This window comes from Pristiophorus japonicus, chromosome 10, assembly GCF_044704955.1.
Source record: "Pristiophorus japonicus isolate sPriJap1 chromosome 10, sPriJap1.hap1, whole genome shotgun sequence".
Lineage (NCBI taxonomy): Eukaryota > Metazoa > Chordata > Chondrichthyes > Pristiophoridae > Pristiophorus > Pristiophorus japonicus.
The window spans coordinates 224318147-224337259 of NC_091986.1; the positions used below are offsets into that span (position 1 = coordinate 224318147).

General features: G+C 47.6%; 1 protein-coding gene across 1 annotated transcript in view; it reads left to right on the top strand.

Annotated features, from left to right (window-relative positions):
* Positions 1-19113, top strand: part of LOC139275332 (F-box/WD repeat-containing protein 7-like) — a 278013-nt gene that overhangs the window by 63654 nt on the left and 195246 nt on the right. Inside the window, exon 3 of the mRNA XM_070892643.1 lies at positions 666-896. Within this exon, the coding sequence (XP_070748744.1) occupies positions 666-896 (231 nt within the window). The remainder of the gene's footprint in view (positions 1-665; positions 897-19113) is intronic.

Genomic DNA, 19113 nt, shown 5'->3' on the forward strand with positions numbered 1-19113 from the left:
AGTGGGGAAAAAAAATAGCGTTTCGTGTTCTTGGAATATCCTAAAGAGCTTCAACCAATGGTTTGCTGCTATGTAGGCAAAAGCAGCAGCCAATCTGTGCCGAGCAAAGTCCCACAAACAGCAAATGACAACATGACCAGTTAATCGGTGGGTGGAGTTGGGATACAGTTTAGCAATGATCTGATTGAATGGTTGAATAGGCTCGAGGGGCTGAATGGCCACCTCCTGTTCCCATACTCCGATGTTATTGGTGTTGGTTAAGGAAGGACCATTGACTCGACATCAGGAGAACTCCCCTGCTCTTCGAATAGAGCCATGCCATGAGAATTTTTACCTATACCGGAACGAGTGAGCCTCCGCCTGAAAGCCGGCATCTGTGATAGTGCAGCACTCCCTCAGCGCTACTGGGCTGTCAGCTGAGATTGTATGTCCAGGTCCTGGATCGGAGTTTGACCCCACAACCTCTGACTCAGTGGTGAGAGTGCTACCAACTGAGCTGAGCTGACCTGTCACAAAGTGGATTTGTTGAAGCCATTGATGAGATATAATGGTGCAGTGAAGCATGTAGCTGGAGAATAAGTTGTTGAGCTGTGCACAGTTAGTAGCCAATGACTAAATGTTCACACGGCTTTGATTACTGACTGCTCTTTTTGACCCCTGTTCAGAGCTTCTCTGATGGAGGTGCAGTGGACGAGGAGAATGGAGTTCATGGTGGCTGGGAGGAAGGAGAGAATGAAGAAATGGATGAGAGAGAAGAGGAAGATCTGAGTGACACTGCGGAGGGCATCGAAGACGATTGTGGGGAGTCGTATTATTATTTTGTTGCGGACAAAAAGTGGATGGACCTTGTTCAGGAAGCACAGGGTAGAGGCCTCGTCCAGCGTGTGAAACCCAAGGTAAGAGTGAGTAATCACAAACATAGACAGTCTGAGCAGCTTCTGTATGTACTGATACTGAAACCATTGACTCACTGGTGTCTGCTGTTGGTATAACCTGTGTTCCCAGCCGAATATTACACTCCTACTAAGAAGTGCTGTTGTGGGAGGAAGCCCTCGAGTTTACCGTCCATGTAACTGTGGTCACAATGTTTTACTGGAAGAGTGGAATTTGTAAGCATGGCTGCTACATATATCAGTAAGAAGATTTCTGCTGGATTTCAGTAGTCGATAGCCGGTGGTGAGAAATCGTGGCCCCCACAGTTGTACAAAACCCCCACACAGGAAAATCGAGAAGTGGTGATTAGAGAGACTTTGGCGTTGCATTTCCTGTTTTGGGAAAGCTGAGCTATACCAGTCCCTGCTACTGTTCTCCATTTACATTCCCACCCAGTGCCATTCCCCGTCAGATATCAGGCAGACATGAAGCTGCAGAATCACCAGACCCATGATCCATGGGTTTTATATCTCCCAAGTGTGAGCCATAGGCCTGTCAGCTGACTATTAGATGTTAAAAATGTAACAGGAAGGGAATGCTGAAGGCATGCCACTGTTCCTGGGGGAAAGATGAGTTTGATGGGTCTTGATTCCAGCTCGGTTGGCCCAAGTATTTTGAAGCTGGGAACAAGAGACGATAGCTCACAGCTGTACTGACCATTGTTAGAATTCGGTTTCACCAGGCGCTTTTTCCTGTGCCCAACACAAAGGTCTGCTCCCGTAGGTAGGCCCGTAATCTGAAACTTGTGCTCACATTAATCTGAGACTGCACATCCAAAATGAAAAATAGACTGTAGAATTTCTACTCTCCTTAAGAAGATGCTTTATCAATCATGCCAGATACTTGCATAACAAATTAAACCACTTATTTACAGAAGTCACACCAGCTAGCACTGCAGTTTTGAACAAGTGCAGGAAGGGATTAAATAGACACATCAGTCGGTTGACTTCCTTTCGAGTGAACTATTTTGCAGATCTTTCAAATGAGCATTTCTTGGAAAGGGTTAGCCTCCCGATCGTGTTGCCTTTCTCAGCATTACGTACCTGTCTTACCTGCAGAGATGCACCTATTGCAGCTTGGTGAATTGTAAGGGGAGCTTGGGGTGTGGGTTCGAATTCACACTCCCCTGAGGTTCTGTAGGTGCGATTTATGAGGATGGGTGAGTAACGAGGCAGCAGACACAGTGGGAAATGGCTAATGTTGTTTATTTAGAATAGTAAACACAAAGAGGGCACAGAAAGAGGTCGTAAATAGCAGTAATGGCACAATCTCACTCAACAACACGAAAAATTCTCGCAACAGGGAAGGGCAAGATAAGAGGTTGAAACATTCCACACACACACACACACAACCCCACCACCTACTTCCACCCTTCTTACCAATTCCTATCCTAAATTGAGTCTGTGATGGGGTTTGGGCTATACTCATAATCCTATCAACTCCGGGGTTCTGGGGGCACTTATTTCAGCTCGGGGTCCCTCTGGGGTGGGTTTGACGTTGGTCGGTTCGGTTTTCCTCCTCGATGTTGTGTCGGTTTCTTCTATTTGCCTCTCGGTTGGCTCCTAAGCAAAAAGCTGCTGGAGTTAAGCACACCTTCCCCAGAGCGAGGGCCCTGTGAAAAACTGACTCAATTCCCCTTTAACTCAACTCAACCACAACGAAAACTGACTCCCACCTTCTTAACTCAACTCTACAACTCAATGCAAAAGCTGACTCCAACCCCCAACCTCCAACACCCAACCCCTCCTTGTGTGTTTTTGCGGCCTTTTCTTATAGTCCGTTCATCTTCGCGCCAAAACTGCATGCCATTGTCTTGGGTCTTCCTTGAGTAAAATGGGGTGTGAATGGCAGTTCGATGTGTATCGATCTGTCTGGAATGGGAGATTAGCCACACCTCCTGTATCTTGTCGCTCGCTGATGGGGTGAATGAAGATGATTGTTCACTATCTCGACAGAGGTGCCACTCTGTCTGGGCTGGCCAAAATGATTGCATCAGACCTGTTTAATTATTCAAACTGATACCCTTTGTGTTGCCTTGTGTATTACTGGGGAAATTTTGCCTGGACATGTTGCCTCTTCTGTGAGGGTTTTACACGAAAAGCTGGAGAAATGTCCTTGTAAAATATAAAGTTGCCTTGTATCCATTTTCCTGGAAGAACCGAATGTACACTCTTTCCCCCTTACAGTAGCTGGCTCATCGACCCCGTCCGGTTCCGTGCCCCTGCAACACTGTCTGTTACTGTACAGGGTGGCCAGAGTCCCATCATCCTCCGCGGTTTACAGGCTGTTGGCTGTAGTTGGTCATTTTAAACATGGCATCTTCCCATTCTCCCTGCCACATGTCTCCGTGGTTGGTTTTGCAGAACCTTACAGAATGTAATTAGTGCATCAAAAGTGTTGGATTCTGGTATCCACAAACCTCTAAGAAGTCGGTCTGCATGACAATGGACAGACAGCAAGCTCCCTAACGTATGTAAAAGCAAGCCGATGGTCACCTGTGGAGGTTGGCACGTTCGGTCTCTTGGGGCTATCCTGATTTACATTACACTGCTGATTCAAAGCCTGGCCGATGTACGTTAATTGTCTTTAGCATTCAAGTGTGCTTGGTGACTGTTTACCCAGACGCATGTCTGGTGCTAATCACCGGTATTGACTTGCTGGGCTCGTTGCTTGTATAATCCATGCAGAGCCAGTGGAATAGAAACCTTTCTTCCAGCATGCAGTGGCAGAAGCCATTATGCGGGTTATGTTTTTCTTAAACGAAGCTACTTTTAAGCTAAGAAATGCAGCCGAGAAAAGACATCTGTGCGGAGATAACGGCTTCATTTTTGCTGCAAATTGATTTCAAACTAGAGATAGGCAAGGTTCTTGAGTGGGAAGGGGGGGGAGCGGAGAGTGGATGTGGGGAGAGGTTGGAGCCAGCCAAAGGCATACGGATGGCTGGGGAAAAGGCGAATGATTGTGGTGGCTGTGGGGCGAAGGCGAGCAGCGTGACTGCAGTGGGGCAGAGCTGAGGCAGTCAGAGTGTACTGTGGGTGATTTGTGTCAGGGGAAAGAGCTGTACAGTTTGCACTCAGAAACATCCCAAAAGCTTCCTACCAGAATCTTAATCCTTGGAAGTAAAATGTATTTTTTGGTATTTGGGAGAGCTTATTGAAAATTGGCTGGTTAGGGGTTCTTGTAAGCCCTTATAGTCTTGAACAGAATATACGGTGCCGTGTTGTGTATGGTTGCTATGCTTATGGTGAGATGTTCCTGTCATTTGGGATGGTGAATGATGTATGTTGCATCTTGTAGGATTGGGATACTGTTAATGTGTGATGTACCCCGAGTGCTCTGCTGTTGGGGTACCTCAAACCTCTGGGTCTATTGTATATTTTAAAGAGAGGTTAAGACACTGTTACGGAGTTCTTGCTTGCTATGGAGAGTGCCTCATAAGGTGTGGACCATTGGACCCACGTGTGCTCACCCCATTTCCTACTGGCTGCATCCCTGTGTCCCCACCCTGCCTTCCCCTTTCCCACCTCGGAGGCAAAATAAACAGACCACTAGCCAATTCAGGAAACTCTGTCCCAAGTTTCTCTCTCAGCCCTCAATTGGGCAGCCCAGGAGCCCCACCCAGTTGGTTATTGTTATGTATGCAACACCTTGTAACCAGCATTCTACCGCCACCAGAGGGTGTATCTGTTGGAATCCCAAGGGATCCCAGCATCCCACCTATAAACAGGCCTCCCATGCTCTGCCTGCACTCTGGAGTCAGAATAAAGAGACTAAGGTCACACTTACTCAAGTCTACAGTACTCAGTCACATTGCTTTAGTTATTACCCACAATCTTAACTTCCTTCTGTAGTGATCTTCTAGTTTCAAAGAAAACCCAAAGATGTTTTATAATTACATAAAGAGCAAGAGGATAACTAAGGAAAGAGTAGGGCCTATTTGGACCAAAGTGATCTCTGTGTGGAGGTGGAGGATGTGGGTAAGGTTCTAAATGAATATTTTGCGGCTGTCTTCACAAAAGAAAGGGGCGATGCTGACGTTGAAGTTCAGGAGGAGGAGAGTGAAATATTGAATGGGTTAAACATAGTAAGAGAGGAAGTATTATGGGGTTTAGCATCTTTGAAAGTAGATAAATGGCCAGGACCGGTTGAAATATATTCTGGGCTATTAAAAGAAGCAAGGGAGGAAATTGCGGAGGCTCTGACCATCATTTTCCAAGCCTCCCTGGCTACCGGAGTGGTGCCAGAGGATTGGAGAACTGCTAACGTTGCACCGTTGTTCAAAAAGAACTCGTCCACTGCAAAGAAGCCAAAGGTGGGCAGAGGAAACATTACAAGGACACCCTCAAAGCCTCCCTGATAAAGTGCGCTATCCCCACTGACACCTGGGAGTCCCTGGCCAAAGACCGCCCTAAGTGGAGGAAGTGCATTCGGAGGACACTGAGCTCCTCGCGTATCGTCGTCAATCCAGAGAAGTGTGAGGTTATGCATTTGGGGAGGGACAACAAAGCAAGGGGATACACAATAAATGAGAGGACACAGATGTGGAGGAACAGAGGGACCTTGGAGTGCATGTCCACAGATCCTTAAAGGTAGCAGAGGGGGCTGAGGGGAGACCTAATTGAGGTGTATAAAATTATGAAGGGCCTGGATAGGAAGGACCTATTGCCTCTGGCAGAGGGGTCAATAACCAGGGAGCATAGATTTAAAGTAATTGGGGGGAGGTTTAGAGGGGCGATGAGGAAAACATTTTTCACCCAGAGGGTGGTGGGGGTCTGGAACTCACTGCCTGAAAGGGTGGTAGAGGCAGAAACCCTCATCACATTTAAACAGTATTTGGATGTGCACTTGAAGTGCTGTAACCTACAGGGCTACGGACCGAGAGCTGGAAGGTGGGATTAGACTGGGTAGCTCTGTTTTGATCGACACGGAAATGATGAGCCGAATGGCCTCCCCTTCTATTACGTAATTTTCTATAATTCTATGATTTTCCACAAATGTGTTTAATGCTGCCTTGAAGGAGTCAATTCTCATTACTGCCTCCGGAATCCTCTTCCACAAGTCAATCACCCTCCGCTGAGAATAGAGCCTTCGCTGTCGAAACTCGCTCAGTGTTCCGGTCTCATACGAGTGGGCGACCCCCCCAGTTCTACTCTGCCCCATCATCTGAAAAAGCAATATCCATTTCTTTGTTACCAGTGCCCCTAATCATTGTAAGTACAGTGCCTGAATCTGATAAAGGATAAAACCTCCGCAGCAGTTCCGCAGCAGAACAGTAAGGGATAAAATATCTGCACCTGCTGATTGTAGGAGTCAGCAGTGTACAGTGAATCCTGTACTAATTGTGGTATAAGACTGGATTGCTAACCCTGAGCCTTGCTATTCTCAGCCACTTCATCCATAAGGTTGAGTTTCGGCTCGTGGGCATGGTGATCCACGCTGCCTTTTGTGGTGAGCACAAATGAAGGGATTGAAGTGCAACAATTGGCCGAAAACAGTGGGGCGCGAGTGGAAAAGGATAAAGACCAGCTAGCGGTCTACAGTCTACATTGGAGGTTGCGAGGACCACAAGGTGAGAACAGGGTAGTCCCAGCACTGATACAGAAGGAAGGGGAGGAACGTGAGCGTAGATACAGGGCTGATGCAAAGGTGCATCAGAAGCACAGAGCGTTCTGTGCAAGTGCAAGGCAGTACCTGAAACTGGCAGAGCAAAGCTGATAGACTGCGGGTGAGTGGGTGTCTAGCCTGGACTACACCAGCAGCTTGCAATCGTAACGAGCCACTAGCCTAGAATATCCTGAAGAGTTTCACAGAGACGAGTCTCCAATCCTTTGGTAACACCCCACATCGAACTCTCTAAATGAGTAACATGTTTGTGGTACTCGAGTGGAGAGAGTGCCAATTCCGGGCATTTAAATCTGCACCTTGTAGGTGAGGGTAGCTTTACTGAATTGGATCTTCCAAATGTGAAATTCGGCCATTGGAGTGGTGGTGACAGGCTCCGAATGATTAGAAATCTTCCTGGCCCCCCACACAGAAGTCTAGCAGTGGTGCAGTGCTAACCGGTTTCTCCTGTAGACACCATGAACAGCATGGGATAGATTGTTTAATTATTGACGTTTGCTACTTACGGTACCAGGAGCTTGCGGGCAGACCTTTAAACGGGACCACGCATCTCAGGACTGTCATTGGACAGATGATGATAGAAAAAAAAGGAAGGTGTATTGACAATGTGATTAGAGCTGGAAAATCTCAAATATATTTAAAATATAAAGAAATGCGTTAATTGGTGTTGAGTTCATTTTTTGGAGGTGGTTGAGGAGATTGACTGGTTTGGTTGCTGGAGTGGGAGCTCTGATATTCTCAGATGGTTGAGTGAATTGATGATTCTGACATCCCATACACTGGGGGTGTCAGACAGTGGGTGGAGGGCGGCTGGCCAGGGCCCTGTGAGACTGCAGGGTGTACGGTGTCTCCGAGTGCACACACTTCATCTAAGGGTAATACTTCCCACCTCGAACAGTTAGTGGAGGACCTGTTGGCTGAACTTGAGTACAGTCACCATGGAAACCATGTTACCCATACTTCAGGGCATTTAAATCTGCACATTGTAGATGAGGATTCGTTAAGCAGTGCAACACTTGAGTAACTAGGGTTGACTGAGTATATTTGGAAGTTTGCCCGTCGACCATTTATCCATCGCTACCCAGGGAAAACTAAAAGCTACTGCTTGTTTCAGTGGCCGATCCATCTATTATCGTGCCCAATGACTTGTGTACATCAGGATTATGGGAAGCCTTTATCAAGCACCAGCAGTGTTTGGTTTCGGGGATGAATTAATGAAATTCTAATGCCACTGCAGCCAGCTGGATGAAAAGTGCCGTAGGCAATGTGCTGGAAAATCGCTGGATTTCAGTAGAGTTTCTGCAGAGATTTTAATTCAACCCCCCTGCTTCAAAACTCTGTTGTGTTTAAAATGCAGAATTGGAATAATGCGTATTTACTGCCCTTCCCTCATCGTAAAATACAATGTCACTTTGAGCCTGCCTAATACTGAGTTTAATGGTCTGTGTTATTTCCATTTTGTCTTAATGGAAGGTTTTATTTTTCAGTTTTCTCTCCTGTAGGCGCTGACTCTGGTATTTACCCTCTGATACCTTCATCAGTGGCCTTTCTCGATCTTGAAAGTCAAACAACAGGCCATTCTGTCCTTGCCCAGTGTCAGGCCAGGGATGGAACGTGGGACTGCCTGGGTCTGTGCCGCACAGAACCAAAGGAGGCAGTGCACTTACCTGATGAGTCTTTGCTCAACATCCTTGATTGGAGTACAAGAGTAAGGAAATCTTCCTACAATTGTACAGGACTTTGGTGAGACCACACCTGGAGTACTGCGCACACTTTGGGTCTCCTTATCTAAGGAGGGATATACTTGCCTAAGAGGCGGTGCCACGAATGGCTCACTAGATTAATTCCTACGAGGAGAGATTGTGTAGATTGGGCCTATACTCTGGAGTTTAGAGAATGAGAGGCGATCTCATTGATACAAGATTCTGAGGGGGATTAACAGGGTAGATGCTGAGAGGTTGTTTCCCCGGGGCTGGAGAGTCTAGAACCAGGGGTCACAGTCTCAGGATAAGGGGTCGGCCATTTAGGACTGAGATGAGGAGGAATTTCCTCACTCAAAGGGTTGTGAATCTTTGGAATTCTCTGCCCTAACAGGCTGTGGATGCTCAGTTATTGAAAGAGTGGTCCTCGACCAGGCCAAGATCCCCAGCATTGAAGCACTACAGCTCCACTGGGCAGGCCATATCATTCGCATGCCAGACACGATACTCCCAAAGCAAGCGCTCTACTCTGAACTCCTTCATGGCAAACGAGCCAAAGGTGGGAAAAGAAAAGGTTTCAAGGACACCCTGAAAGCCTCCCTGATAAAGTGCAACATGCCCACTGACACCTGGGAGTCCCTGACCAAAGACCGCCCTAAGTGGAGAAAGTGCATCTGGGAGGGCGCTGAGCACCTCGAGTCTCATCGCCGAGAGCATACAGAAATCAAACGCAGGCAGCGGAATGAGTGTGCGGCAAACCTGTCCCACCCACCCCTTCCCTCAACCACTGTCTGTCCCACCTGTGATAGGGACTGTGGCTCTCGTATTGGACTGTTCAGCCACCTAAGGACTCATATTTAAGAGTGGAAGCAAATCTTCCTCATTTCCAAGGGACTGCCTATGATGATGATGAGAGGCAGAAACCCTCACCATATTTAAAAAGTACTTGGATGAGTACTTGAAGTGCCGTAGCCTACAGGGCTACGGACCTGGAGCTGGAAAGTGGGATTAGGCTGGATAACTCTTTGTTGGCCAGTGCAGACACAATGGGCCGAAATGGCCTCCTTCCGTGCTGTAAATTTCTGTGATTCTATAGTCAAGGCTGAGACTCTAGGGGAATCGAGGGACATGGGGATCGGGCAGGAAAGTGGTATTGAGGTCGATCATCAGCCATGATCCCATTGAATGGTGGAGCAGGCTCAAGCGGCTGTATGGCCTCCTCCTGCTTCTGGTTCTTATGTTCTTATGATTGAAATGAAGGAGCTCTCTTTCAATCTCTGTTCCTCTCCTGTTTTGCCCGCTGGCTTTAACTCTGCTCCTCCAATGATGTTGACTCGTCTCTCAGTCTGTCTGACTCGAGTGGTTCGGATTCGAAGAATCAACAGATTCTCTGTGTGTGCAGTGTTTTATTGCTGTTCAGAGCTGCCGTCGAGGGTGGAGACGATCATCAATTGTATCATGTAAAAAGAGTCTGTGCTAGAAGCAACAAAGGCAGTACTCTCCAGTGGCCTGTACAGTGCCCCGCGTGACCTGTGGCTGTAAATGGGCAGTATGGAGAACGGATGAAAAAGAGATTTACCAATGATTCACAGTGTTGTCATTAAGATTGCGATAAAGCATAATGACATCTGCAACATTTGTAAACTACACCCACTTGGACTGTGGAAAAGACTCGTATAGTTGCAAATGTCCAAACGGCCTCCGCCTGGAGAAAGCATTTTGATTTGTTTAACATCAGCATAAAGTATTGGACCTACAGATCTGGCACTGGGGTTACTCATAGTCTGAGCAATTTGAGGAAATAAACAAGGTTTAACTAAATGAGATTTTTTGTTTCTGTAATGAGCCTAATAAGAAAACCGGATTGTGACGAAGTAAAGACCGCAAAGCTAGAAATCCTCTAAGTCTCCAAGATCAGCTTGCATCAGTCGGTTGGCCTCTGAATCGGAAGTTTGTGGGTTCAAGCCCGAGTCTGTTAGTACAGCACCTGATCTAGGCTGAGACACCGCGGCAGTACTGAGCGAGTACTGTTACCAAAGTTGCTAAACTGTGGGCCTGTCTGCTTGTTCTGGTAAATGCCTACTTCAGTATCCACCCTGGGAAATTGGTAAATCCATTTCTGAATAAAATCTGCTAAATTGTGGATTGTTTGAAATACAATAACCATGAAAACAGCTGGAGTCATACCCAGCACAAAGGAAGATGGTTGTGGTGGTTGGAGGCCAATCATCACATAGAAACATAGAAACATAGAAAATAGGTGCAGGAGTAGGCCATTCGGCCCTTCTAGCCTGCACCGCCATTCAATGAGTTCATGGCTGAACATTCAACTTCAGTACCCCATTCCTGCTTTCTCACCATACCCCTTGATCCCCCTAGCAGTAAGGACTTCATCTAACTCCTTTTTGAATATATTTAGTGAATTGGCCTCAACAACTTTCTGTGGTAGAGAATTCCACAGGTTCACCACTCTCTGGGTGAAGAAGTTCCTCCGCATCTCGGTCCTAAATGGCTTACCCCTTATCCTTAGACTGTGACCCCTGGTTCTGGACTTCCCCAACATTGGGAACATTCTTCCTGCATCTAACCTGTCTAACCCCGTCAGAATTTTATATGTTTCTATGAGGTCCCCTCTCATTCTTCTGAACTCCAGTGAATACAAGCCCAGTTGATCCAGTCTTTCTTGATAGGTCAGTCCCGCCATCCCGGGAATCAGTCTGGTGAACCTTCGCTGCACTCCCTCAATAGCAAGAATGTCCTTCCTCAGGTTAGGAGACCAAAACTGTACACAATACTCCAGGTGTGGCCTCACCAATGCCCTGTACAACTGTAGCAACACCTCCCTGCCCCTGTACTCAAATCCCCTTGCTATGAAGGCCAACATGCCATTTGCTTTCTTAACCGCCTGCTGTACCTGCATGCCAACCTTCAATGACTGATGTACCATGACACCCAGGTCTCTTTGCACCTCCCCTTTTCCTAATCTGTCACCATTCAGATAATAGTCTGTCTCTCTGTTTTTACCACCAAAGTGGATAACCTCACATTTATCCACATTATACTTCATCTGCCATGCATTTGCCCACTCACCTAACCTATCCAAGTCGCTCTGCAGCCTCACAGCATCCTCCTCGCAGCTCACACTGCCACCCAACTTAGTGTCATCCGCAAATTTGGAGATACTACATTTAATCCCCTCATCTAAATCATTAATGTACAGTGTAAACAGCTGGGGCCCCAGCACAGAACCTTGCGGTACCCCACTAGTCACTGCCTGCCATTCTGAAAAGTACCCATTTACTCCTACTCTTTGCTTCCTGTCTGACAACCAGTTCTCAATCCATGTCAGTACACTACCCCCAATCCCATGTGCTCTAACTTTGCACATCAATCTCTTGTGTGGGACCTTGTCGAACGCCTTCTGAAAGTCCAAATATACCACATCAACTGGTTCTCCCTTATCCACTCTACTGGAAACATCCTCAAAAAATTCCAGAAGATTTGTCAAGCATGATTTCCCTTTCACAAATCCATGCTGACTTGGACCTATCATGTCACCTCTTTCCAAATGCACTGCTATGACATCCTTAATAATTGATTCCATCATTTTACCCACTACCGATGTCAGGCTGACCGGTCTATAATTCCCTGTTTTCTCTCTCCCTCCTTTTTTAAAAAGTGGGGTTACATTGGCTACCCTCCACTCCATAGGAACTGATCCAGAGTCAATGGAATGTTGGAAAATGACTGTCAACGCATCCACTATTTCCAAGGCCACCTCCTTAAGTACTCTGGGATGCAGTCCATCAGGCCCTGGGGATTTATCGGCCTTCAATCCCATCAATTTCCCCAACACAATTTCCCGGCTAATAAGGATTTCCCTCAGTTCCTCCTCCTTACTAGACCCCCCGACCCCTTTTATAACCGGAAGGTTGTTCGTGTCCTCCTTCGTGAATACCGAACCAAAGTACTTGTTCAATTGGTCCGCCATTTCTTTGTTCCCCGTTATGACTTCCCCTGATTCTGACTGCAGGGGACCTACGTTTGTCTTTACTAACCTTTTTCTCTTTACATATCTATAGAAACTTTTGCAATCCGTCTTAATGTTCCCTGCAAGCTTCTTCTCATACTCCATTTTCCCTGCCCTAATCAAACCCTTTGTCCTCCTCTGCTGAGTTCTAAATTTCTCCCAGTCCCCAGGTTCGCTGCTATTTCTGGCCAATTTGTATGCCACTTCCTTGGCTTTAATACTATCCCTGATTTCCCTTGATAGCCACGGTTGAGCCACCTTCCCTTTTTTATTTCTATGCCAGACAGGAATGTACAATTGTTGTAGTTCATCCATGCGGTCTCTAAATGTCTGCCATTGCCCATCCACAGTCAACCCCTTAAGTATCATTCGCCAATCCATCTCAGCCAATTCACGCCTCATACCTTCAAAGTTAGCCTTCTTTAAGTTCTGGACCATGGTCTCTGAATTAACTGTTTCATTCTCCATCCTAATGCAGAATTCCACCATATTATGGTCACTCTTCCCCAAGGGGCCTCGCACAACGAGATTGCTAATTAATCCTTTCTCATTACATAACACCCAGTCTAAGATGGCCTCCCCCCTAGTTGGTTCCTCGACATATTGGTCTAAAAAACCATCCCTTATGCACTCCAGAAAATCCTCCTCCACCGTATTGCTTCCAGTTTGGTTAGCCCAATCTATGTGCATATTAAAGTCACCCATTATAACTGCTGCACCTTTATTGCACGCACCCCTAATTTCCTGTTTGATGCCCTCCCCAACATCACTACTACTGTTTGGAGGTCTGTACACAACTCCCACTAACGTTTTTTGCCCTTTGGTGTTCTGCAGCTCTACCCATATAGATTCCACATCATCCAAGCTAATGTCCTTCCGAACTATTGCCTTAATCTCCTCCTTAACCAGCAATGCTACCCCACCTCCTTTTCCTTTTATTCTATCCTTCCTGAATGTTGAATACCCCTGGATGTTGAGTTCCCAGCCCTGCTCATCCTGGAGCCACGTCTCCGTAATCCCAATCACATCATATTTGTTAACATCTATTTGCACAGTTAATTCATCCACCTTATTGCGGATACTCCTTGCATTAAGACACAAAGCCTTTAGGCTTGTTTTTTTAACACCCTCTGTCCTTTTAGAATTTTGCTGTACAATGGCCCTTTTTGTTCTTTGCCTTGGGTTTCTCTGCCCTCCACTTTTCCTCATCTCCTTTCTGTCTTTTGTTTTTGCCTCCTTTTTGTTTCCCTCTATCTCCCTGCATTGGTTCCCATCCCCCTGCCATATTAGTTTAACTCCTCCCCAACAGCACTAGCAAACACTCCCCCGAGGACATTGGTTCCGATTCTGCCCAGGTGCAGACCGTCCGGATTGTACTGGTCCCACCTCCCCCAGAACCGGTTCCAATGCCCCAGGAATTTGAATCCCTCCCTGCTGCACCATTGCTCAAGCCACGTATTCATCTGAGCTATCCTGCGATTCCTACTCTGACTAGCACGTGGCACTGGTAGCAATCCCGAGATTACTACTTTTGAGGTCCTACTTTTTAATTTAGCTCCTAGCTCCTTAAATTCATTTCGTAGGAACTCATCCCTTTTTTTACCTATGTCATTGGTACTAACGTGCACCACGACAACTGGCTGTTCTCCCTCCCTTTTTAGAATGTCCTGCACCCGCTCCGAGACATCCTTGACCCTTGCACCAGGGAGGCAACATACCATCCTGGAGTCTCGGTTGCGGCCGCAGAAACGCCGATCTATTCCCCTTACAATTGAATCCCCTATCACTATCGCTCGCCCACTCTTTTTCCTGCCCTCCTGTGCAACAGAGCCAGCCACGGTGCCATGAACTTGGCTGCTGCTGCCCACTCCTGATGAGTCATCCCCCTCAACAGTACTCAAAGCAGTGTATCTGTTTTGCAGTGGGATGACCACAGGGGACCCCTGCACTACTTTCCTTGCACTACTCTTCCTGCTGGTCTTCCATTCCCTCGCTGGCTGTGGACCCTTCTCCTGCGGTAAGACCAACTCGCTACACGTGATACTCACGTCATTCTCAGCATCGTGGATGCTCCAGAGTGAATCCACCTTCAGCTCCAACTCCGCAACGCGGACCGTCAGTAGCCGGAGGTGGACACACTTCCCGCACATGTAGTCGTCAGGGACACTGGTGTTGTCCCCGTGTTCCCACATGGTACAGGAGGAGCATATCACATGACCGAGCTGTCCTGCCATGACTTAACCCTTAGATACACTTAAATTGCCGACAACAATGTTAAAAGTTACTGACTAATAAAGAAAAAGAAAAACTACTCACCAATCAGCAGCCAATCACTTACCACGTTGGCTGTGACGTCACCTTTTGATTTCTTTCTACTTCTTTTTTGACTTCTCTCAGCTGGAGCTGCACCGGTACGCCTCTCTGGACTCCCGCCTCTCTCGACGCTCCCCGGACTGCTGAGCCTTTTATAGGCCGCTGCCTCTCTGGACTCCCGCCTCTCTCGACGCTCCCCGGACTGCTGAGTCTTTTATAGGCCGCTGCCTCTCTGGACTCCCGCCTCTCTCGACGCACCCCGGACTGCTGAGTCTTTTATAGGCCGCTGCCTCTCTGGACTCCCGCCTCTCTCGACGCTCCCCGGACTGCTGAGCCTTTTATACGCCGCTGCCTCTCTGGACTCCCGCCTCTCTCGACGCTCCCCGGACTGCTGAGCCTTTTATAGGCCGCTGCCTCTCTGGACTCCCGCCTCTCTCGACGCTCCCCGGACTGCTGAGTCTTTTATAGGCCGCTGCCTCTCTGGACTCCCGCCTCTCTCGACGCTCCCCGGACTGCTGAGTCTTTTATAGGCCGCTGCCTCTCTGGACTCCCGCCTCTCTCCAGGACATCGCTGCAGGAGTTCCTCAGGGCAGTGTCCTAGGCCCAACCATCTTCAGCTGCTTCATCAATGACCTTCCCTCCATCATAACTGCACAGTGTTCAGTTCCATTCACAACTCCTCAGCTAATGGAGCAGTCCGTGCCGCATGCAGCAAGACCTGGACAACATTCAGGCTTGGGCTGATAAGTGGCAAGTAACATTCGCACCACACAAGTGTCAGGCAATGACCATCTCCAACAAGCGAGAGTCTAACCACCGCCCCTTGACATTCAACGGCATTACCATCGCCGAATCCCCCACCATCAACATCCTGGGGGTCACCATTGACCAGAAACTTAACTGGACCAGCCACATAAATACTGTGGCAACAAGAGCAGGTTAGAGGCTGGGTATTCTGTGACGAGTGTCTCACCTCCTGACTCCCCAAAGCCTTTCCACCGTCTACAAGGCACAAGTCAGGAGTGTGATGGAATACTCTCCACTCGCCTGGACGAGTCATCATCATAGGCAGTCCCTCGGGATCGAGGAAGACTTGCTTCCACTCTTAGCATGAGTTCTTAGGTGGCTGAACAGTCCAATATGAGAGCCACAGTCCCTGTCACAGGTGGGACAGATAGCGAGTGCAGCTCCAACAACATTCAAGAAGCTCGACGCCATCCAGGACAAAGCAGCCCGCTTGATCGGCATGCTACCCACCACCTCCAACACTCACTCCCTCCACCACCGGCGCACCGTGGCTGCAGTGTGCACCATCTACAAGATGCACTGCAGCAACTCGCCAAGGCTTCTTCGGCAGCACCTCCCAAACCCGCGACCTCTACCACCGAGAAGGACAAGGGCAGCAGGCGCATGAGAACACCACCACCTCCATGTTCCCCTCCGAGGTACACACCACCCCGACTTGGAAATATATCGGCCGTTCCTTCATCATCGCTGGGTCACAATCCTGGAACTCCCTCCCTAACTGCACTGTGGGAGCACCTTCACCACACGGACTGCAGCGGTTCAAGAAAGCGGCTCACCACCACCTTCTCAAGAGGCAATTAGGGGCGGGCAATAAATACTTACCTTGCCAGCGATGCCCACATTTCAGCAATGAATTTTTTTTTTGCTTAGATCAGGAGTGTCCCATCTTCTGTCGCATAACACGGAGTCCCGGGGGAGAGGGGATGCAGGTTAAATCACTGCTCCTGTTAAATTGCACTTATCTCAAGTTGCTGACGTGACCCTGGAACAGATCCTGCCTTGCTGATTTATTCAGTGAAGAGCCAACCATGCTCAACTAACCCTTCCCAGAGCTCCAGGCCCACAGCATTTAATCGGTGCCAAGCGAATAGGAAGTTAGCGTGAGCTGCCTGGGTTCAGAGGGCACGGAGGCTGCAGCTGCAGTGTGGATGCTCCCGGCTCTATAACAAGTTACTGCACTATAAAAATCATCGATTTGTGTAAAGCATTTTGTAACGTTTCAAGGCACTATATAATACAGCACAAAGTAGGAGTTTTAAGATTATTTAGCGGCAAAACTTTTCCAAACTGTTGCATGATGGAATCTAAACAGAAAATGCTGGAAATACTCAGCAGGTCAGGCAACGTCTGTGGAGAAAGAAACCGAGTTAACGTTTCAGGTTGATGACCTTTCTCTCTCCACAGACGTTGCCTGATCTGAGCGTTTTCTGTTGCTATTTCAGTTCTCCAGCATCTGCTGTATTTTGTCGTTGTTGCATGGTGGCCCCTGTTAAGTATGTAAAACAGCCTGCACTATTGAGTTAATTGTCAAGGTCTAAGTTGGTACAGACACTGATTGTGTGGTGGTTATGGCACTGGACAAATAATGCAGGAGCCATGAGTTGAAGTCCCAAACTTAATAAAGCTGGCACCAGACAAAAACTGGCTCTGAAAGTTGCTGGAGTGTTGTAAAAATCACATTGGGTGTGTACTGTCCTTCTACGTGCTGTCCCTTCACTCTGAGGCCTGGACTAAAATGACAGAGATCGTGAGTTCAAGTTCCATCAGGGCAGTTTGAGTTTCAGTTTTTACAAAAAATATGCAACTAAAAACAAAAGAAGACTGACTGACTTGTATTTGTATAGCGCCTTTCATGAACTCTGGCGCTTTATAACCAATTAATTACTTTTTGGCGTGCAGTCACTGTTGTAATGCAGGAAACGTGGCAGCCAATTTGTACACAGCAAGCTCCCACAAACAGCAATGTGGTGATAACCAGATCATTTGTATTAGTGATGTTGATTGAGGGATAAATATTGGCCAAGACACTGAGAGAACGCACCTGCTCTTTCGAAATAGTGCCGTGGGATCTTGTACGGCCACCTGAGAGAGGGCAGATGGGGCCTCGGTTTTACGTCTCATCTGACCATGAAGCTGTCAGATTGTCATAAGAACCCAGCTGGGTCACTAATGCCTTTTCCAGGGAAGGAGATCTGTCCTTACCGAGTCTGGGTCTATCTGACACCTGTCCCACACCAACGTGGTTGATTCTTGGCTGCCCCCCCACCCCCCTCGAAGTGGCCCCTCCATTGCATCAAACCTGCTCCCAGTGGTTCAAGAAGGTGGCTCACCATCACCTTCTCGGGACAACTCGGGATGGACAATAAATGCCGACCTTGTCAGCGAGAATGAATTGCAAAAAAAATGTTTCTCTCAATGGACAGTAACTGTGGTGTTGACAGAACCACACACCTCGAGCAAATTAAAAAAAATCTCTGTGGTGCATTTAATTATTTTTTAAAGAATCATTTGTTCTCTGGATGTGGCGAATGCAGGTATTTCAGTATTTTCCATCCTAAGCTGCCTTAAGGTGGCAGTGGTTGAAGGTGACTCCCGAGGGCATTACGGGCCAGCTATAGCTGGGGCTGGAGTCACGTGGAGGCCAGACCAGGTAGGGACAGCAGGTTCCCTCCTCTGATAGGAGCAAACCAATTAAGGTTGAACAACCACCCGGTTGTTTTCACAGTTACTTTTTCTGGTGCTTGAATAATTGTGTTGAATTCATCTTCACAATCGCCCTGGTGGGATTTGAACTTGCGACCTCTGGGTTGCTTGTCCAGCAGCAGATCGGCAATGGGAGGGGAAGAATTAGCTTTCGGTACAAGTCTCTGTTTCCAGACAAGTCACGGGATCTGCTACATTTTCCCCCTGGTGCAGTGTTGAATTGCTCCCGATGTAACTACAGATACTTGCCTCTGGGGAGCAAAGGCAACATAATTTACACTGCCGCCTTCTGAAGACGGGTTATTTTCTGAACTCCTACACAAGAAACGCGTCAGTGTGGATGGAGCTGCAAGATGCTGATCGTCTCCATGGAAACTGGAATTATGATGCCATTGCACCCAGCAACGTGTGTGTGTGTGTGTGTGTGTGTGTGTGTGTGTGTATATTTATAGTCTCTGAACTGGAATTGATGCTATTCTCAGCATGCTTAAAAATGTAACACTTGGGGAGGAAAAGTGAGAAAGGCACTGATCCTGGCTGGTTTGTTCGGGGAGATATGACGCCCAGTTCCAGCTGCTTTATCTGTGGAAATATTTGGGGTTCATGTGTGTTCTTGGAGATGACAGTATTTCACACTCTGCTGCTTCTGGGACTTGAGTGACACAAACCGTGTGGTGTGTAAAATGTCCACGCAGCTGGGCGTAATACACAGTTGTACATTTTGTTTGTTAAGCTTTCAGCAGTGTACAATGATCGGTCAAAACTGCAGGTAAATTCGCATTGTCCTTCAGAATTTGGGTTGGGCCGGAAGAGGATATTTTGGGCTGTAAAACGTTAGAAAGGAAGATTTATGTAGCATGTCTTGGAGTGATTCACAGCCAATGAATTGATTTTGAAGTGTAGAAATGCATCAACAGATTGAGCAGTGAGATAAATGACCTGTTAAATCTGTTTTTTTGCTATTGATTGAGGGAGGAATGTTGGCCAAGACATAGAGATCTCCCT